The sequence below is a fragment of the Neomonachus schauinslandi genome, chromosome 14 (genome assembly GCF_002201575.2).
Source record: "Neomonachus schauinslandi chromosome 14, ASM220157v2, whole genome shotgun sequence".
Taxonomy (NCBI): Eukaryota; Metazoa; Chordata; class Mammalia; order Carnivora; family Phocidae; genus Neomonachus; species Neomonachus schauinslandi.
This window is the reverse complement of record NC_058416.1, coordinates 7752028-7771710: the sequence shown is the minus strand read 5'-3', so window position 1 is coordinate 7771710 and position 19683 is coordinate 7752028. Positions and strand designations below refer to the sequence as shown.

The following is a 19683-nucleotide window of genomic DNA, read 5'->3' as shown; positions in this document are numbered from 1 at the left end:
AGATCTCAGGAAATGGGGGTAGACAAGGTGCAGCGACAAAGACTCATGATGTAAGAGTACTACAGATGATGAGTATATTTAATACTACAAAAGAAAATTGATGACTTGCAGTTAAACAGGCAAATTCTATTTTTTTACTTCATTCCTTACAGAACACCAAAGAAAAATACATCCAGTTATTCATTTTTGAAAGTGATTTTTAGGAAGAGAATGAAAAGTCTCCAGCTAGGTCTCCTAAGTATTCTATTTGTTTCCTCTGTTTTCAAAACCAAAGGCTGCCTCCTCCTGCAAACTGCTCAAGCTCTTAAATTCAGAAGTCCCCGTATCAATGTCTGCACATTCTGGTTAAAAAGGTACAGGCTTTGGGGCTCCTGGGTGGCTCAGCTGTTAAGCATCTGCCTTCGGCTCAGGTCATGATCCCAGGGTCCTGGGATCGAGCCCCACATCGGGCTCCCTGCTCAGCGGGAAGCCTGCTTCTCCCTCTTCCGCTCCCCCCGCTTGCATTCCCTCTCTCACTGTGTCTCGCTGTCTCAAATAAATAAATAAAATCTTTAAAAAAAAAAAAAAAAAAAGGAGCCAGCTGTGTGTGCATTTATGGCACACAGGCAATACCAACCCAACCAACCAAAAAGGCCAGGGGATCGGAAGTTTGGAGACCATGAGGCATGAACTGGTCCCCTACACCTATTTTCTGAATCTCTGCTTACACTAGGGATGTGCGATAGAAAAAGCACTTGACTAGCACTCAAGACACCCAGAGTCAAGTCAGATGTCATCAGTAAGTAGTTGAGTAATGTTAAATCATTTTCATGTTTACACAGTTTTCTGTAAAATCAGGGGGAGTAATTATTGGTTCTCAAATTGTGGAGAAAGTAAAAGTCACCTGGGGAGCTCTCTGACAATTCTCCCAAACACAGGCCTAAGACTCCATTTCAGTGGGTCCAGGAATCTGCATTTCAACAAATATCCTAGGGGATTCTGATGCTGATGGGTTCCCAAGTTAGCATCACAGCAGCTGCTGAAATTGTGTGCTGGTGACCTCAGGAATCGTCTGCTTACCAGTGTCCCCCCAGTTGGCTGGACAGAATCTGAAGAGACGCAGATGGGAAGGGCTGCCATCCAGGACCAGGAACACTATATGCCTCTGAGGCTCGAGTCCCTGGACACCAACAGGAGATAATGCAACTTCCCCTGAAGCCGTTAGCTCTGCTTCCAAGGGTGGCCATCCTCTCCTGGGCGTCAGCAGGTCACATCTCCGAGTGGTTCAAGCTACTGTGCTACAAACCCCCCATAGTACTACCTGGAACTGCTAGGGAAAATAATCAGTTACAACTCTTCCTGATTTCAAAGATAGGAGGCAAAGGATACCTTGATATGCCAATTAATCAATGAACCATAAAGGAAAGGATCACTTCCCTGGAGAGATCCCATTTTGTAGAAAAAAATGGTAGTTATCTATAAGATCCAAATACAAGACAGGAATTCCAATGAGAAAAAAAAAAAAAAAAAGAGGCAGCACAGCACAGACAGACAGGCAGCCACAGACTAAATAATAAACATTCTGAGAATAGTGCCTGTGACATAGAAAGAGCTATTTAAATGGAAGTTACAAAGAAATCCATGCCATTATTCATCAGTGAGAACTTATAAGGTAATACCAAGAAAATGGCACAGAATATAAGAAACCAGGAGAAAAGGTAGAAATAATACCTGATTCCTGCTCTCAGAATTGGTGAAATTTTCAGAGTATCAACATGTCTATTTCTTTGAATTAGCTTAGGTGGCCCAGGAACTTCTGAACTTCCTAGATCTATTGTTAAGATCTCTAATCAATAATTTTCAGACACCACAAATTTATCTGCTTCTATTTCAATATTTAACATCTATTCTGTCCTCATGCTTCTAGCTTAAATAAAATCACCCGGCTTGTTTTAGTGATGATAGCATTTGCTAAAGCATTTTAAAAATGTTATTTTTTTGTTAACTATAATTCAATTAGAAAATTTTTCCCTAAATGAGTGTGTACAGCTGTGTATGTGTAAATAATGAGTGTGTATAGTGATGTGTTTTTTTTCTTAGACACAATTTTCTTTCTTTCAAAAGTGCTAGAATAACTGCCGTACTTGATCAGTACTTGAATGATATTGCTGTAAGTTCTCAGTTCAAAACTAATGTCATTAAGTGTTATTACATCATGAATACTTGACAGAACTTCTCCTTTTAGATTTTTTTAAGTCTTATTCTTCTTGATGTTTTGGGCTGAGCTAGAATTTGAACCCAGGCCTACCTGATCGTAAACTCATTTCTTCCTTCTTTATTACACAGTATTTTAGAAGTTGAAAGGTGAAAATAATAAAACATAACAGGTTTACAAATCATATGGAAATCAGTTAATATCACTAAAAATTGCATAAAGAAGCACTGACAAAATTATAGACATTTATATACAAAATATCTCCTCACCAACATGTATGCTCGGGGCAATATAAAGGTTTGAGAAATAAGGATTTGTACTGACAAGAGCCAAAATCCATGTAAAAAAATCAAGGAAAAAAAAGGAATCAGAAAACCCTGTCTTCTTCCAATTACTAAAATTTATACTTATGAGACGGATAAAAGTCTGCAAGTAGCAATTATTAGTCGATTTTCAGTTTCTGAAAATATTTTATTAAATAACTGTTAAATATGATTTTTACAAAGCAAATTGCATAGAAAAAGGTAAAAATGTTTATGTTCCCAAAACTTTCTATGCCTTTTGTCCATCATCTTCTTGTCAGCTGCTCTTACTCAGAGAGAGCTGGTACGGAGGGACAGAGCTGAGATGTCCCAGTTTTATTTCTCATCAGGCAGGAAGGGCACACACCTTGCAGAGACTTAGCATGTCTCCAGGTAACAGCTGCCACACAAAGCTTGCTTCAAGGTTGGCTCACCTGTCTGGCGGCCATCAGTTTCAGGGAGGAGAATCTCACATGGCTCAGGAAGAGTTTAGAAGCTGAACAAGGTTTTCAAGACATTTCAAGTAATAGGCATTTAGAGGAGTTTCTTCTGAGTTTGAGAAAGCTGAGAGAGAAAAATAAGAGTATGGAAGAGTAAGTTTATTAAATTTAGTACTGTACTTAAGAACAGACAGAATTCATATTTATTTTTTATTTATAGTTTAGCCAAAAAGTATAAACAAAAATCAATACGCCTCCATAATGGCTGCCATTACCTATAACCCCAAATGAATGCCTTGCTTTCTATGCTACTATATCATTCCTCCGAATGCACAAATTCTAACATAACTACCTCTAGGAACTCATGGTCACAGTGAGAAACAAACCAAAAAAATCCACAAACTACTTATAAAAAATCAGACTATAAAAGCACAAATTAATAACCAACAGATTTAGTACAGTACAAGAAAGACACAGTACAGCTCCTTAGCATAAAAAGTGCTCAAAGAATAATGCTCACTGAAAACCGGTCACTTAAAATGAAAAATGAACTGTGAAAAGAAGACCCTGCCTCCTATCATGATCACATCACAGGGCTGAGAGGATAGAAGGGCAACTCGATCTATTCTCGGAAGACTGTAATTCAACTCCCTGATGTTAGATCAAAGTTTTCTGTTCAAGGTCAATTCTAATTGGGCCCAGTTCTTATCACCTCAGAACACATTACAGCACGGTGGTAGCCACTGGCAAAGGAAGTTTAGTGCATGAAAAAGAAAATGAACTGGAGAAAGATCAAAGACATGTTTTAAGAAACTATATCTCAAACCTTCATCTACCAAAACAATTTATTATTTAAAAAGGTGACATAATGAAAAGCATGGACCAGATATCAGCACATTTTTATAATGCTTCAATAAAAAAGCTTCTCAAACATCAATGTAGAAAACTGTCTTCTTGTTGTGAACTATCCAAACAATTCATTAATCAGAGAATTCACTTAATAGCTTCCAAGTTTAAGTGTAATCTCTTCCATAATAAAACTTACTTTTCTTTGCTAAGGAATATGCTTCATCCACTCTTCTTTTTATTGATGGATTTTTCAAAGTTGTTTTTGCCTGCAGATAACACAGAGCAATCCATTAATTAGATTTATTCCCATAGGTTATGGATCAGGTACTACAATATTTATGCGGCCCCTGCTGACTACAGCCCTAAGCAGAATATTACCAAGTATAACGATGGATCCAGGGAATTAGGAATGGGCATATCCCACCCACTGTGCCGTCGCCCACATCCTTCCCTCCCTAACTCGCTTCTTTGCAGCTCCGTGTGCTTCTTTCCCTGCCCTTCCCTTGGCCCCTTCTCCCCTAATATCAAGTCTTAAAGGAAGACTCAGTCTTGGTTTCCATATTTCACGTTCCCTCAAACCCCAGATTTCCGACAAAGTATAACAAACAGTACCAGTTGGTCAACGAATATTCACTAATAAGTAACTGCAAAGTGTCAGCTCCTGTGCTAAGCCCTAGGGGTACACAGTGAAGCGACTGCGCTGCCTCTGGCCTCGGGCACACGGCTGCCGCCCGGGGGGGGACGAACAGCACACAAGGGACAAACGGCCAAGAACACCATTCGGGGATGGTGTGCATCCTAACACCAGCTGGCACTTGCCGCTATTTAATTGCTAGATATACAAGGGCACTTCTCTCAGGAATGAGATGTCTGCAATGAAAGAGAAGCCCAAAGGCCAGAGGGAGCAAGTGCAAGTCGGCACCTGCTGATGGCTCCCTCGGGGCTGGCCCTGGGCTGCAGCCTCACAAGAACCAGGTTTTCTCGAAACTCAGTAACGGCACATGCTAGACAAAGAGGAATCACACAGCTGGATAAAACTTCATTATCTGGTTTTATTTCAGGATGCATTTTTCCTTAATACATCTTTTAGCAGAAACGATCTATACTAACATTAAACCGATATGCCAAATCAATTTATATTGACAGGGAAAATTCACCCAAAAGAGACACCCTTCTGAAATGAGACATCCTGCTGATTAAATGAAAAAGATTTCAAGTGATGGCTCACTAACTGTAAAAATGCACAAGGCAACAATGTCTTTGAGTTTATTTTTTCTCTCTTGCTGATAGTCCTCCAGCATCCCTGGCTGCAGCCTCGGAGCCTTGGTGTTTGCCCCCGGCTATAACAAGGACTTTAAAAACTGACCTTTTGATAATTGTGAATCAGAGCCCAAAGCGCAGCTGCTCCAATCCTCTGAGCATTTTGACTCTCGCTTTCCAGACAGGCAGCTAGCACACCAATGACTTTTTCTAATAATAAACACATTAGAAAAAAAAGTTCAGTCCCAGACATTACAATATATCCTGATCCTGGACTAGTCAGATACTCCCTTTTTCCCCACCAGAATACATACAAAGTTGGTATCACCAGACTAGAGCAAAAACAATCTTGTATACCATGTATGGGAGGATAACCTCAAAACAAACTATTTTCACGACAGGCATAGAATAGTCAGGGAAGCTGTGGCAGCCTAATTTTTTTGGCCCTAATTCAACAACGGCACATTCATTTAAACAATAATAGTGCAGAAGTAAGTAATTACACAAAGAGTTGTATAAATGAGCTGTTCGATTATAGCTCACATTTTGGTGTGCAGGAAAACAGGTTTGCTCTTATGATAAATTATAAAGACTATTATAAGAACATCAATAGCATGGGTTACTATATAAAACAATAATCAAGAAATACGAAATTAGGTAAGCCTTTTAAAATAGGACTAAACATTTTGGAGAAATGTTTTTGTGTATGTGTATGTCAGAGGAAAAAGTGATTTAAAGGCACATCAATACATGAGATATGCCCCCTTTTTGCAAAGCTAGCCAGAGTATGAAATCAAGACTTACAAATTATCTGCAGCAGTCTACTCATTTTAAGTAAAGATGCAAAGAAGTCCAGTCCCAAGTAAACTATCAGGGTGTTTCAGACCAATATATGAACCTATCTTATTACTTATTTTTATATATCATTAAATTGTATCAAATTATTTTTCCTCTAAAATGTGTGTTTAAAAACATGTAGCATTCTTAAGGGTTGGTAATGGGAACTCTCTCTGTATGTATAACCACTCCCCACTCCACTGGATGCATCTAATTACACTGTAACCTGGTTGAGGGCAAAGTGCGTGTCTGCTCACTGATGAATATTCCAACCACAGTGCCAGTTTATTTTAGGGGCTCAATAAATACCAGCTGGGCAAAAGATTCCATAATTAAAGCAACAAAAATGCTGTTTCAGTAATTCTATGTCGTTTTTAAAGAAATTTTAAGGAATTTTAAATCTTTTACAGAAAAAAAAAAAAGAAAGAAAGAAAGCTGCTCCATAAAGTAACTTCTCTACAGTGGAGGGACAGTGTGGAAGGAACATATGGGTGCTGAACCTTCCTGACAACTAGCCCCTACTCCTTACCACCTCCTCTGCCTTCCCTAGTTTTCCCTTGCTTTTCCTGTACCCTAACTTTCCCACAATGAGCCTATATAAATAGTTATCTGATGAAATTCGTTATGTGAGGTTGTAGGTGGCAGCTGGTACTCTTGCAGCACATCATGAAATGAAAGGGTGGCTCCCATTTGTTTCTCTGAGTATCATCAAGTGATATTTTTATATAGAGTACTAAACACTCAGAACATATAACCCATAAGCTAAGTAAGTTTATAATAACTCCCTCGACTAGATACTATCTCTTAAGCATTTTTTTTAAAGATTTTATTTATTTGAGAGAGAGAGAGTGAGAGAGAGCACAAGCAGGGCAAGGGGCAGAGGGAGAAGCAGACTCCCCACTGAGCGGGGAGCCCGATGTGGGGCTTGATCCCACGACCCTGGGATCATGACTTGGGCCAAAGGCAGATGCTTAATCGCTGACCCACCCAGGTGCCCTTCTTAAGCGTTTTTAATAAAGTACATATATAGATCAATTAATGTGGTCCCTAATGATGATGCAACTGGATCAATTTAAAAAAAAATTGTGAAATATAGCACGTATAGCAAAAAAGGCACATTAAACATTTTAAAGTTTTACTAATAGGCTGTCCATCAACAGATGAAAGGATAAAGAAGGTGTGTGTGTGTGTGTGTGCGTGTGTGTGTGTAATGGAATATTATGCAGCCATCAAAAAAATGAAATCTTGCCATTTGCAACGACGTGGATGGAACTAGAGGGTATTATGCTAAGTGAAATAAGTCAATCAGAGAAAGACAAGTATCATATGATCTCACTGATATGAGGAATTTGAGAAACAAGACAGAGGATCATAAGAGAAGAGAGGAAAAAAATGAAACAAGACAAAACCAGAGAGGGAGACAAACCTTTAAGAGATTCTTAATCACAGGAAATAAACTGAGGGTTGCTAGAGGGGAGAGGGGTGGGGGGATGAGGTAACTGGGTGATGGACACTGGGGAGGGTATGTGTTGTAATGAGCACTGGATATTATATAAGACTGATGACTCACAGACCTGTACCCCTGAAATAAATAATACATTATATGTTAATTAATTGAATTTAAATTTAAAAAATTTTTAAAGTTTAACAGGTATGAAGTGAGCACCCACATACACCTATAAATAACTTCAAAAGAATAGATAACAGTAAAATGTAGCTAGTAAGTAGGAAATGATGAGTTTTAAATACTTACTACCTTTCTTCTAATGTAATTGAGTTAATTACAAATTTAGGGATGTCATATTGCTAGCTTGAAATCAGCTATACTGAGTATTTACACCATGAATATCAACAAATCCAACAAACCAGAGTTGAATTAATGGTAAAGCTGAAAGAGGTTTGTTTTATGACTATATTTTGCATAAAGGTGAGGAATAGTTTTAACAGTGTATTACAAATTAGATTTAATGACAATACATTGATTGGGAAAAGAGCTGATTGGGATACAATTTCATTTGTCAAATCATGATGAAACTGCAACCAAAGACTGGCTACAGATACAAGAGTTTTTTCAGCAAAAGTCTCCCATGTCATGCTCCCACACTGGGTTACATATATATTTATAGAATTTGTTATTATTTCAGATCTTTTAATTTTTCACTTTCCTATCTTCTGCAAACATTTCAGGCTTATCACTTACTTATCTAAATATGGCATAAATAAATTTATCTTTAAATCTGTGTTTTATAATTCCAACACCGGAAGCCTAGGCAGATGAGTTGGTGTATTTCCCCTGCTGGTTCTGACTCATGTTGCCAGGGTTCCTGCTGTGCTTGGTCACATTTAACCATACCCTGGTTAATACTTCCGAAAACCTGTGGAGGTTCTCTGAGGCCCAGTATGTACTTGTCCTCCATCCATCGGAGTGGCACGATGCCTCTGCTAAGCACCCAGAGGCACTGTCCATCGAGGTTCGGCTCAAACCAAGGTCACAGGCCACTCAGGCTATACGCCTCTGGGGTACAGAGCTGTGAGGAGCAGTCTGTGTGCCCATTCTCACACTTATTTTTCTTTTCTTTATAATCACTTAGATAAGGGTTGGGGGACCAATTTAATTCTGATTCATCCTTCTCCTAAGAGGTTAGCTCTTTGGAGTTCCATGTTAATACAAACAAGATGGCCCATGAACTCCCCATCCTGGACACTCTTGACTGTTGTTCCCCGACTCATCGGCATGCCTGAACAAAAGTCGAGCATACAATGTTGGCAAATGTCCTTGAAACAAAAAATATACATAGTTCATATATATATTTTTGTGTCTCTCTAGCCACAAACTTTCAATCAAAATTGGCCTGGGAGTTTCCCACTATCTTTTCAGTTCTTTGATTTGTTTTTTTTAAGGTTAATTTTGATATATTTTATCTAGCATAATTTTATTGTTTTCAGAGGAGTCCTGGCCTGAAATTACCAGAAACAAGGAATAAGCCCTCCCTGTGGATCCCCAAGTGGAAATGGGAGGCGGTGCCCCTGACATGCCTTCAAAGGTCCACAAGAAATTGCACAGGAGCTGCCTCCTGTCCCTGCCTTGGAGGCCCCTGATCTCACATCTCTGGGGCTAAGGAAGCTCCTTCTGACCAGAAATTTGTCCAACTGCTTTAAGCTACGGAGGAAGAGACAGCATGGCTATTACAAAGATATGCTAAAAATAAATCCAGAGGGAAAATGTAGACTTCTCCTTGAATTCCCGAAGGCCCATCCTTTTTCCAACTCTCAGTAATAAAACTGCACTGAGTAGTCCCAAAGAAAAACTTCTTCTGAGAACAAGGAGTAACTAACAGGTGACAGGCCTGGGGACACATACCTCACATGTGCTATCCCGCTGCCCCACAGGGTGGGCCTGTCATTAGCCTCACTCTACCCAAGCGAGGAAGGGGCGCGCCCCGCGGCGCCTCACGGCAGCTACGGCATCGCACGGCGCCCCACGGCGGCCCACGGCGCCCCCACAGCGGCCCACGGTGCCCCCACAGCAGCCCACGCCGCCCCACAGCAGCCCACGCCGCCCCACAGCAGCCCACGGCACCTCACGGCACCCCCAAGGCAGCCCATGGCGGCCCACGGCGCTCCACGGTGCCCCACGGCGGCCCACGGCGCCTCACGGCACCCCCAAGGCAGCCCAAGGCACCCCCACGGCACCCCACGGCAGCCCACAGCGCCCCATGTCAGCCCACGGTACCACACGGCGCCCCAGAGCGGCCCACGGGGCCCCACGGCAGCCCACGGCGCCTCCCCACAGCACCCCCAAGGCAGCCCACGGCACCGCACGGCAGCCCACGGCGCTCCACGGCAGCCCACGGCGCCCCACGGTGCCCCACGGCAGCCTGCAGTGTCAGTGGAGGAGCTACAGAAAAGCGGAGCTCAGATCCACAGTTCACTTCGCAAAGTTAAAAGCTGACCGAGCTTCTACAATCTCTCCCTGTTATTTCCAACAATTCCATAACTACCAGAGAGAATCACCACTGCATACACAGCAGGACGCATGCAGAATCATTGCCACTCACTTAGAAAATTCCATGTGTCATAGAAAAACACCGCTAAGAAAGATTAAGTAAAAAACATGAACAGAAAACAGAATTAATCTATCTGGAGCATCTACCATGTACCATAAATGGTACTAGACACTTCATGTGTGTTTATAAACTGATTTCTACCAAAACTCAGAAAGGAAGGATTATTTTACAGATGTAGAAACTGGACCCAGGGAAGCTGCCCCAGGTGATGCTCGAGTGAGCACATAAGGGTTGGCATCCAACACCAGGTGTGTGGAGGTCTAGAAGCCCACCTCTTTTTTTTCCCCCAAAACAATGCAATGTAACCTTATAAAACCCCCTCCCTATTCACACTCTCCTCACAGAAACAGCACATGGTTGCAGAAACAGAGTTTTCCATTTTCCTCCTGCTGCTTCAAATTTTTTTCTGAATCCTCACCTCCATCTGTCCTTCATCTCAGAGAATGAGGTCTCTGTAAGGCTAATTTCACCATTTGGTCTTGGGTTCTGAATTCTCCTGCCTGCTCAGGAGCTCTCTCAATCAGAGAGCTGAATACTCACTGAAGTGCTCACTAGTGACAGGCACAATTCCAGATGCTACAGATAAACATGAAGAAAAGAGACAAAAGCCTCTTGACCTCATAAGAGCTAATGTTCTAGTGTGGGCAGACTAGGAATAAACAGATACACGCTGAAAACATAGTATCTCAAATGTTGATAATGCTATGAAGAAAAATAAAACAGGCAGAGGAGATACCGAGTGAGCGGGAAGGAGAGGAGGCAGGAAGAAGGATGTGGGGACTATCATGTTGACAGGTGGGCCTGGAAAGGCTTCACTGAGACAGAATCTGCTCAGAGACCTAGAGGAGTGAGGGGAAGAGAGATGGGAGCAGTCAGGATGAGGCTGGGGAGCGCCCACTCCATGCTCCTCCTCCCTGCTACCTCCTGGATCCAGTGTAACCACCAGTGGCAAGACCCGTTAACCCCAAGAAGATTCCTGGCAGCCTGGAGGGCTGGCGCCACGTCTGGTTCACCTCTGAGGACAGGATCACACCTGCTGATCCTCTACCCTCCTACAGTGCCTTGAACACAGTGATTCCTAATAAATATCTGGCAAATTATTTATAAAACAATTTTGTGTTGTAATCTGAATGCAATACTCGAGGAATGACCACATGTATAAACAGATGCCTGAGTATGTGTGTGTGGTGTATAATGTGAATACTCACCATTAGCCAGGATCTTGGGCTTATTGGCAGGACTGAAGCAGATGTTGTGAAAGATAAGAAGTGGTATATAAGGGCTGCTCTTATGCTTGTATTTGCTCATTTCTGTAAGTAAGTCTAAACAGCCATCTAGCCTCAGGATCATTTGTTGCCCGTCTTCTCCAAATGATATATTCAGGAGTAACTTCAACCAAAGAATGGTCAGATTACTGAGATGCTTACTTCCTCCTTTTGGCAACGTTAGAGATAGAAAGTTCTGTAAGAAGTTACTCTGTGGGTAAATAGAGAGAATATTATTTTCTTCCTGAGTCTTTTCATTATTTTCCTTGTCCCTTGGAGACCAATTAGCTAGAATTCTGCTCTTCTTTTCCACAACTTTAATTCCTCCTTCCTCCTAACACCTACTTTCCAAATATTCCATCTATATTGTTTCCAGGTATAAGTGAACAAGTTAAGGAGAACAAAATAGTGCTCAAATTTTAATTCTTACTAATTCTTTCCTGATAATGGATAAAGTAAATACATATAGTCAACTCTTAATTATTTAGGATGGATAATTCAATTTGGGGATTATTTCAGGCCTCCTGAGTTTTCTCTTTCTGTCTGCCTTCTGGCAATTTTGCTACTCATTAAAAGCTATCCTATGGGGAGGCAAAAGAAACAAAACCCAAATCAGTCTTGGATACCAGTTAACAGCTCTAGTAGTACTGAAGAGATCTGAATCTAAGCGTTCTTAAAACTAAAAAAAAATCTATGTGTACATTTTATATTCACTTTACCCTAACCGCTTATCTTCACAGGTAATTTCTCATGGCTACATGCCATTCTAGAAAACTTAGAAATGAATACCAAAAATATCAGATAGATATTTTGATCAGGGTACAGAAATATGATCACTGAACTTTCATAAATGTCCAGAATATCTCTCATCTCTCTCCTGCTTAATAATCTATTCTGGCCTAGCTCTTGGGTTCTCCTGCACCTAAGTCAAGATGTTGGCTTGAATCTATAAGGTAAATTGAACACTTTTATATAGGACTCTGAGTCTAAAAATGAAATGATACGGACGTGGTAAATCACTGTACGTACACCTGAAACTAGTATTACCTTGTATATGTTAATTAACTGGAATTTCAATAAAAACTTAAAAAAATAAAAAAAGAAAAATGAAATGAGCTACAGAAATATTAGCAACATAACCCAAGCAACAAGTAAACTGTAAAACGACATGCCCACTTTGCACTGTACTTGCCATCACTCACAGCTACTTCTCATCGCTCAGTCCAAATTAATGCTTTTTAGATTTATCCCTTGCCTTTTCCGTTCAGCTAGATTCTGCCATGATATTGGAGATTTGGAGTTGACACTAGTGATAAAATATATGGCAGTGCCTTAAATTACAAATATGCTATGGGCATTCCTTCTTTTTGCTAGAGCTAAAGATGCTTTCAGACAATTTCTGTACTAGACATGGTGGAGAGAAACCAGACATTCTAGAATCTCAGCTGTTCAACAGTGCTGGCTACATTTTCTAACGCCTATAGATGAGCAATGGAGAGGTATAACTATAGTGCCCAGGACTCAATATAACAAAGCAGCAGGGGAAGGCTCAGGGGTTGCCTAATTAGAGCAGAGGAAAAACAACTTGACTGACCGCACCTGAAACAGAGTCCAATGGAGTATATATCAAAATATGCTTGAGTACAGTAACATAGCCTGAGAGTGGAAGACACCTTCAAGATCATGTTGTTTAACCCGAGAAGTTTACAAATGAAGCTTAAGGAGAGAAGGTCTCCAGCTCAAAGTCACATGTCAGACCCGAGATTAGTAGTCATTTGGGAGTTCCTATTCTACTTTACCCATGTGCTCTACAGGGAGGGGGCAGGAAGCCCTACCCCTGTCTGCGCTCCCACACACACAGCCAGCTGGGCACGACTTCACATATATATATCCAGCCTGTGCCAGCAAATAAACAAGTATTACCTTGTATATGTTAATTAACTGGAATTTGGGAGTGGTGGGAGTGGTGGGCCCCTGATTTTCACCTTTTGCCAACTTACACAGGGTGAGTACTCCCGCCATGACTGATTTCAAGATAGCAATGTGATGTCAACTGGGTCACAAAGTTCCTGAAAATCAGCAACTACACTCATGAGCCAGCCTGAGTTAGCTCCAACACACCGCTGAAAAGATCGTTCCTTAGTCATAACTGCTATTTATTTGGAGACTGCAGTCAGAGTGGGGTTTTTTGGGGTGGATGGGGGGTGGGGAGCTGACACAGTAAAGGAAAAGGAGACTAAATTCTTAGGAATGCTGTCAACTTTCATAATTTGTCTTGGCTTCCATGTAAAAGAAACAGAAACAAACTACTATGTACTAGTAAATAATAGATAATGTGATCATATTCACATCTTAAAGGATCTTCCAAATTAGAGATTCTGTTCATACATATCTAAATATAATCTCACTGAACATGTGTATTAGAATTTATTTAACTCATTCAATCCCTTGTGAAGTACCCTAGGTTAAAAGCAGTGAGAAGAAGTCAAGTTTTGGCAACGGAGTCCCAGAGGACTGATAACATCACCTATTATGTCATAAAGAAGTTAAGTCTAAGTGGGGAGAAGTGGTTGTGATTTCACACACGGTTTTGACAATGTAAACTGAACGGAAATTGTTACTACTCAATTTGGTCTACATAAAGACCAATACATTACTTTTATGATCTCAAATAAATGTAAGACAGCTGTCTTTCTAAACCCCTCATTTTTGAGAAAGATAAAATATAATCCAGAAGCTAAGAAGATAAACGGAAAGGAAATGGAATGATCATACTCTAGCTTGTCACTTTTCATGTGTCATCTATCAACTGGCTTTAAACAAAGTAAACCTTCTGAATCCTTTTACAATTTTTCAAAATACAATGTCTTGAAATCATAATAATTTAATCCTAGAAATTGAGTTCTAGATTTTTCATACATTTTCTCAATTAGAAGGATTATTTTACTATCTTTTTCAAGATATGAAGGGGTGGCTCAGCCAGTTAAGAGTCTGACTCTTGATTTTAGCTCAGGTTGTGATCTCAGGGTCGTAAGATCGAGCCCCACGTCATCAGGCTCCAAGCTCTGTGGGGAGTCTGCTTGAGATTCTCTCCCTCTCTTTCTGCTCCTCTCTGCGCACTCTCTCTCTAAAATAAATAAATAAATCTTTTTTTAAAAAAAGATACAAAGGGAAAAAAAGAAGAAGAAGAAGATAGCAGGAGGGGAAGAATGAAGGGGGGTGGAAATCGGAGGGGGAGACAAACCATGAGAGAGGATGGACTCTGAGAAACAAGCTGAGGGTTCTAGAGGGGAGGGGGTGGGGGGATGGGTTAGCCTGGTGATGGGTATTAAGGAGGGCACATTCTGCATGGAGCACTGGGTGTTATACACAAATGCATGGAACACTACATCAAAAACTAATGATGTAATATATGGTGATTAACATAACATTAAAAAAAAAGATACGAAGGAGAGATTAAGTACTTACTTTCTGAATTATTCCTTTACAGTCATGAGATAAGGCCAGATTTGAAAGAAACATAAAAACCATCTGCTGAACGGCAGTGTTCTCAAGAGGCATCTGGGAAGCCAACTTCAGGATACACCCCATCAGAGATGTGGCAGGGGCCCCTCTATACGCAGCTTGAACCGGATACTGTCCACAACTTGACCAACAAAGAGAACTGCAACCTGAAAAAAAACCAGCCTATCACAATGTCTTCTTAGTTTCGCTAGTTAAAAACTCTAAGTAGTGAAGCGTATCTGTCCATCAATGACTTACCCACTAACCTATGAACTGCAAATTGGCACTGAAGGCTACTGCTGATGTCTACATTCAGCCTAATGGATTTGCCATCCTCACTGAGGGTCTAATGATCTCAATGGGGCATATTAAAATACTAAGTTTATTTTCTTTTTAAAGAATAAAATATGCGTAAGAAGTTTTTAAACAGTTCCTTAAAAAGACATCTAAATAAAGACCGTGTAGAAGAACAGAATTTTAGAAACTGGATATAACTTGGTCTAATGTCTTCATTTTACAGAAGGAAAAAAAAGGGGGGGGACACAGTAATCCTGGGGCATGGGCAGATAAACGGTAGCAGCCATGTGTGCTAAGTAAGGGCACAGCCTCAGAGAAGCCTGTGACCTGCTCAGAGGGACACAGCTCATAAGCAGCCAGAACCAGCAGTGGTCAACTGGTTTTCCAGAGTCCAGTGTTTTCTCAGGAAATTAAACAACCATATGGATTTATCATGGGAGTAAAACCATCATAAAAGAATTAGAAATTCATTTTACTGTAGTGTCACATAAATCTGAAGTAAATTAACTTGTGAAAGTCCATGCAAGGAGGCCAGCTTATGTAGAACTAGATCAGAATCAAATACATTCTGCAAAATAAAGTCATAAAAGGCAAGTAAACACAAATAACATAGTGATTTTTCCTGTATTCACACCGTATAGCCGTATCCAAATAGCAAGGTTTCTATTAAATCCATTAAATGATCCTTGAAAACAAACCAGATAGGAAAACAAAAGGTTTCTTCCTCAATTTAGTAACCTAACCACAATCTCATATTTACATCAATTTTAAGTATAAAAGTAACATAGATTATAGTTTCAAAAGACTTAAAATATGTTTCTTTTGCTCAATGTTTAGCAACTGATCTTTTTTTCCCTGCTTACTTCCCTAAACGCTCAACTAAGGCCTGAAGGAGGGTGAAGAAGAACAAGGCGCAGATGCACCGGGCGGACGGTCTACTGCACTGGCCGTGCTGTTAGGGGTGGTGAGCTGGAGGACGCAGCCGCAGGAGACTCTCCAAGCAGAAGTAAGAAGGAGAAAGTCAGTGACAGAATGAAGACAAGGAAATTCTGTGCCATGGTGCACTCCATACACCACAGTGAAAGTTCAGGCATTAAGAACCTGAAAGTCTGTTTACGTCATCGGTTCCTGCTGGTGAAAGACAAGCTGAGTGAGCTCCAGAAATGGACAGCCCAGAGCTGGGGTGGAGGCCCATGTCTGACCATCAAGGAATAAGCTACCCTAAGCACGTGGTAGTGACGAGATGGACTCCGAACTGTTTTGAGTTCCACTCCCTTCTCTGCATATCTTTCGACATCTGGAGAACCCAGCTGCTCAGCAGCTGAATGGTGGCTAGAAGAAAGCATGTGCACTTGCTGACCAGACCCTACATGTATGACCCCGAGTTTTCAAGGGGAAATGAATACCGCCAGCAATCCTACTTCACCTCCACAGTGGGTTTGCTTTCCCTCAGCTCAAACAGCTACTTCACACCTCCTCCTCTCTTCTCAAATCACCTCCACCCTCACCTTTGCTCACTCTTGGCTGTTGGGCTCTAACAATGCACGGCCCTTAGCAGCTTCTCAATAAAACACTTGTTAAAGGAAGGAAAAGAGGTGTCCCAACGACATCAGTTATCACAAGGTCAATTGTTTCCTGCTTCCCACCTTTCCAAACTTTCCAGTTTCCACCATGCCAGCTCCCACTCTAGAGTCTGTAAAAGTTTTAACCTTTACTTGGTTTTTAAGGTCTTACATCATAATTTTCACTCTCTCAATTTCCTATAAACTCAATTTCCTATTAAATTCAACTGCCACACAACCAAGCAGGTTTCTCCCTCTCTATTCCATGAGCTGTCTAATGACTCTTCCTATCTCAACAGACACATACTGAAGTATCTTACAGGACCTATGAGAAAACTTCCCTCTAAACAACACATGCTCTGTAAGTAGAAGAAACACTTCAAAATAGGTATTTGTTTTTCCAGTCCACTTTAACAAATTATTATATAAAATTAGTATTTTAGTATATTCCTGAAAGGCAGTATTGGGATCTATTTACCATTTGGAAAATTTGCAGTATAGACACAAAGTAGCTGCAGGGCAATTTGCATCAATGAATCATCCATCAAAAGCCAAGGCCAGAGAGAGTGCAAGACAGGAACAAGATGAGCTTCAAGAGCTGCTTCCTGTTGTGAAAAGGAAATACAGACAGCATTAGTCTGAATATATGAAAATATAAAATTAAAATCAAGTAAAAAAAAAAAAAACCTGTTATAACATAAGGAGACAAAAACTGAATTTATCTTTGTTCTGGTTAGTGCAAGCTGGCATCAGAATCCTGCAGATGGATTCAGCACCTTGCCCAGGACTGCCCTGACCATGAGCCCAACCAGCCTCAGGAAGTCCCTTCAACACTGGGGTGGCCACAATACACAGCTTAGGTAAAAAAACATTAAAGAAACAGCTTCTAAGCATGTAACTTAAGCAAGTCGATGATACCTCACTACACTGAATAAACTCTTATACTCTAATAAACTCTAAATATTCTGATATGGTTAAGAAATGGAATTTTCTGGTTAAGTAAACATTCTGATCAGTTCTAAGTTCTCTCCTCCACCTTCTCTCTCCTCTGTATGTATATGTGTGTATACTTGTCTGGTAAGTCTGGATAGATCAGAAGTAGATTACTGTTTGTAAATAATTTGAATATAGTAAAATTTAGTTAAAACAATATGTTACATCAATAAATTCTTCAGTAATTCATAGTCTTTATTACAAAGATCAGTTACCCCCAAGACAATATTATGTATACAATCTGTTTGCAGTAAATGCAGCAATTGCTTAAGTGAACAGGAATTACCAAGCAATTTATAGACCCATGTGCTCACATGTGGGTATTTATATAAATACACATACCCTATCCAATTTTATGCAGCATTAATGGCAGAAGAGAGTGGGAAGTTATTCCCAGTGTTCAACACTCTCCATAAGCTTTAAAGTCATTCCCAGTGTTATTCCCAAAGTTATCCACCCCTCCCCACTGTCCATAAGCTTGGAACAGAGCCCTATGATTATAGAGAAAACAGAAACAATTAGGTATAAGCTCTGTCTCTACTCTGTCATTCTGTTCACCTAGTTTATCTGTATTTCCATCCACTCATCCTTCCTGCCCAGAAGTGAGGAATAGGGTGTTCCTCTTTTGTTGGAGGTCAGAAAGTCCATCTGTGTTCTGAAACATGGCCTCCTCACCTCCTCAGGGATCTTTATCCATCAATTAGTTCTTCTCTTCCTGTCTCTTTAACGAGTCCCCAGTTTGCTCATTTCTGCTTATATTCAAGCAGTTTACATGTTAGGAGAAACCAACATACTGACTAACTACTTGTAATGCTATGTCCTAAATTATTAATGCTGCTGTTCACGACTAAGCTTCTAGAAAGAGTACTCTTATTGCTGTCACTTCCCATCTCTTATTGAATCCTCAGCTTACTTCAATTTATTTTCTGTCCTGATGGTGCTGGCAAAACCACCCTCAGCACTGTGGAATCTATTAAAGGTCTGTTCTTTCTTCATTTCCATGCAGCTCTCTACCCAGGAACATCTTCAAACTCTCTCCAGCACTCCTTTCCCAGTTGTTTTCTGCCTCCTCTTAAATAGTTATAGTTTCCACAGATATTTTCATATATAGTCTCTTGGGAAATTTCAACAGTTTATACTGATAATTCCTAATACCCCCAACCTGTATCACCACTCAGAGCCCCAGACCCTTGTAATCTACTGATTACCAGTCCTTTTCCCCCTGGATGTCCCAAAGACACTTTACACTAACATGTGTAAACCCAAACATTATGCTCTCTCATGCCTACACTCTGCTGTTATGTGTACTTGCATTAAAGTAGAGCCTGGAAATCATTCTACATTTCTCTTTTCTCCTCAGTGTCTCCCCACCCTCCTTCCCTTCTCCACCTGCCCCTGCTGGGGTCTCATCATCTCCTGCCTACTACAGTCCCCCACCTCTAATCTTGCCTGCTGTTCATTTACCTCACAGCCACCACGATCTTCCCAGTATGGAAACTCTTTAATGTCCCATGTGTACAGATACTGGAGCGAGGTAGGCATGGGTGATTTGCTGAATTAACCACAAGAGTACCTTACAATTAGTACTAGAAGCATCTTTTACTCCACAGGTAAGTTGGAACAGGAAAAGAAATTAAGAATCTTTGCCCCAGAGGACTATATTTATACTCAAGAGTCATCTAAATACTCTTCTCCGAATTTATTCCTTATTAAACAAGTTAGAAATGTAGAAAGGCTTTGACTTATTTGAGACATTACACTGTCATAGATGGTTAATGTGATACAAACGTGAACACTAAATTTATAACTAGTACCCAGCTAGCATCTCATAAATCTGTATAAGCAGATCCTACCTGGAAAGTGTTCCAGGGTATTCCCAGTGTAAAGTGTCATGGATTAATATCAACTGCATCCAGTCACAAGCACACTATGTAGCATAAGGGATCACAAATTTAGTAAAGACACCTCCATTTTGAGTAAAAAGTTCATACATTGGGAATTTCAGTGAAATGTATAAACACTTAATTCCCATCAAATTGTTTTGAAATGTAAATTGCTAGTAACATGTCTCGAACAAATTAACATAGCCTAAGGAATATGTTCAAGACATTCA

At 40.5% G+C, this 19683-nt stretch overlaps 1 protein-coding gene across 1 annotated transcript in view; it reads right to left on the bottom strand.

The window, feature by feature from the left end:
• Positions 1-2974: 2974 nt before the first annotated feature.
• RTTN (rotatin) overlaps positions 2975-19683 on the bottom strand; it is a 150799-nt gene continuing 134090 nt past the window's right edge. Inside the window, exons 44-49 of the mRNA XM_021686411.1 lie at positions 17056-17182; positions 14683-14885; positions 11158-11425; positions 5152-5255; positions 3982-4051; positions 2975-3060 (exon numbers count right to left, since the gene is read on the bottom strand). Of these exons, the coding sequence (XP_021542086.1) occupies positions 2975-3060; positions 3982-4051; positions 5152-5255; positions 11158-11425; positions 14683-14885; positions 17056-17182 (858 nt within the window). The remainder of the gene's footprint in view (positions 3061-3981; positions 4052-5151; positions 5256-11157; positions 11426-14682; positions 14886-17055; positions 17183-19683) is intronic.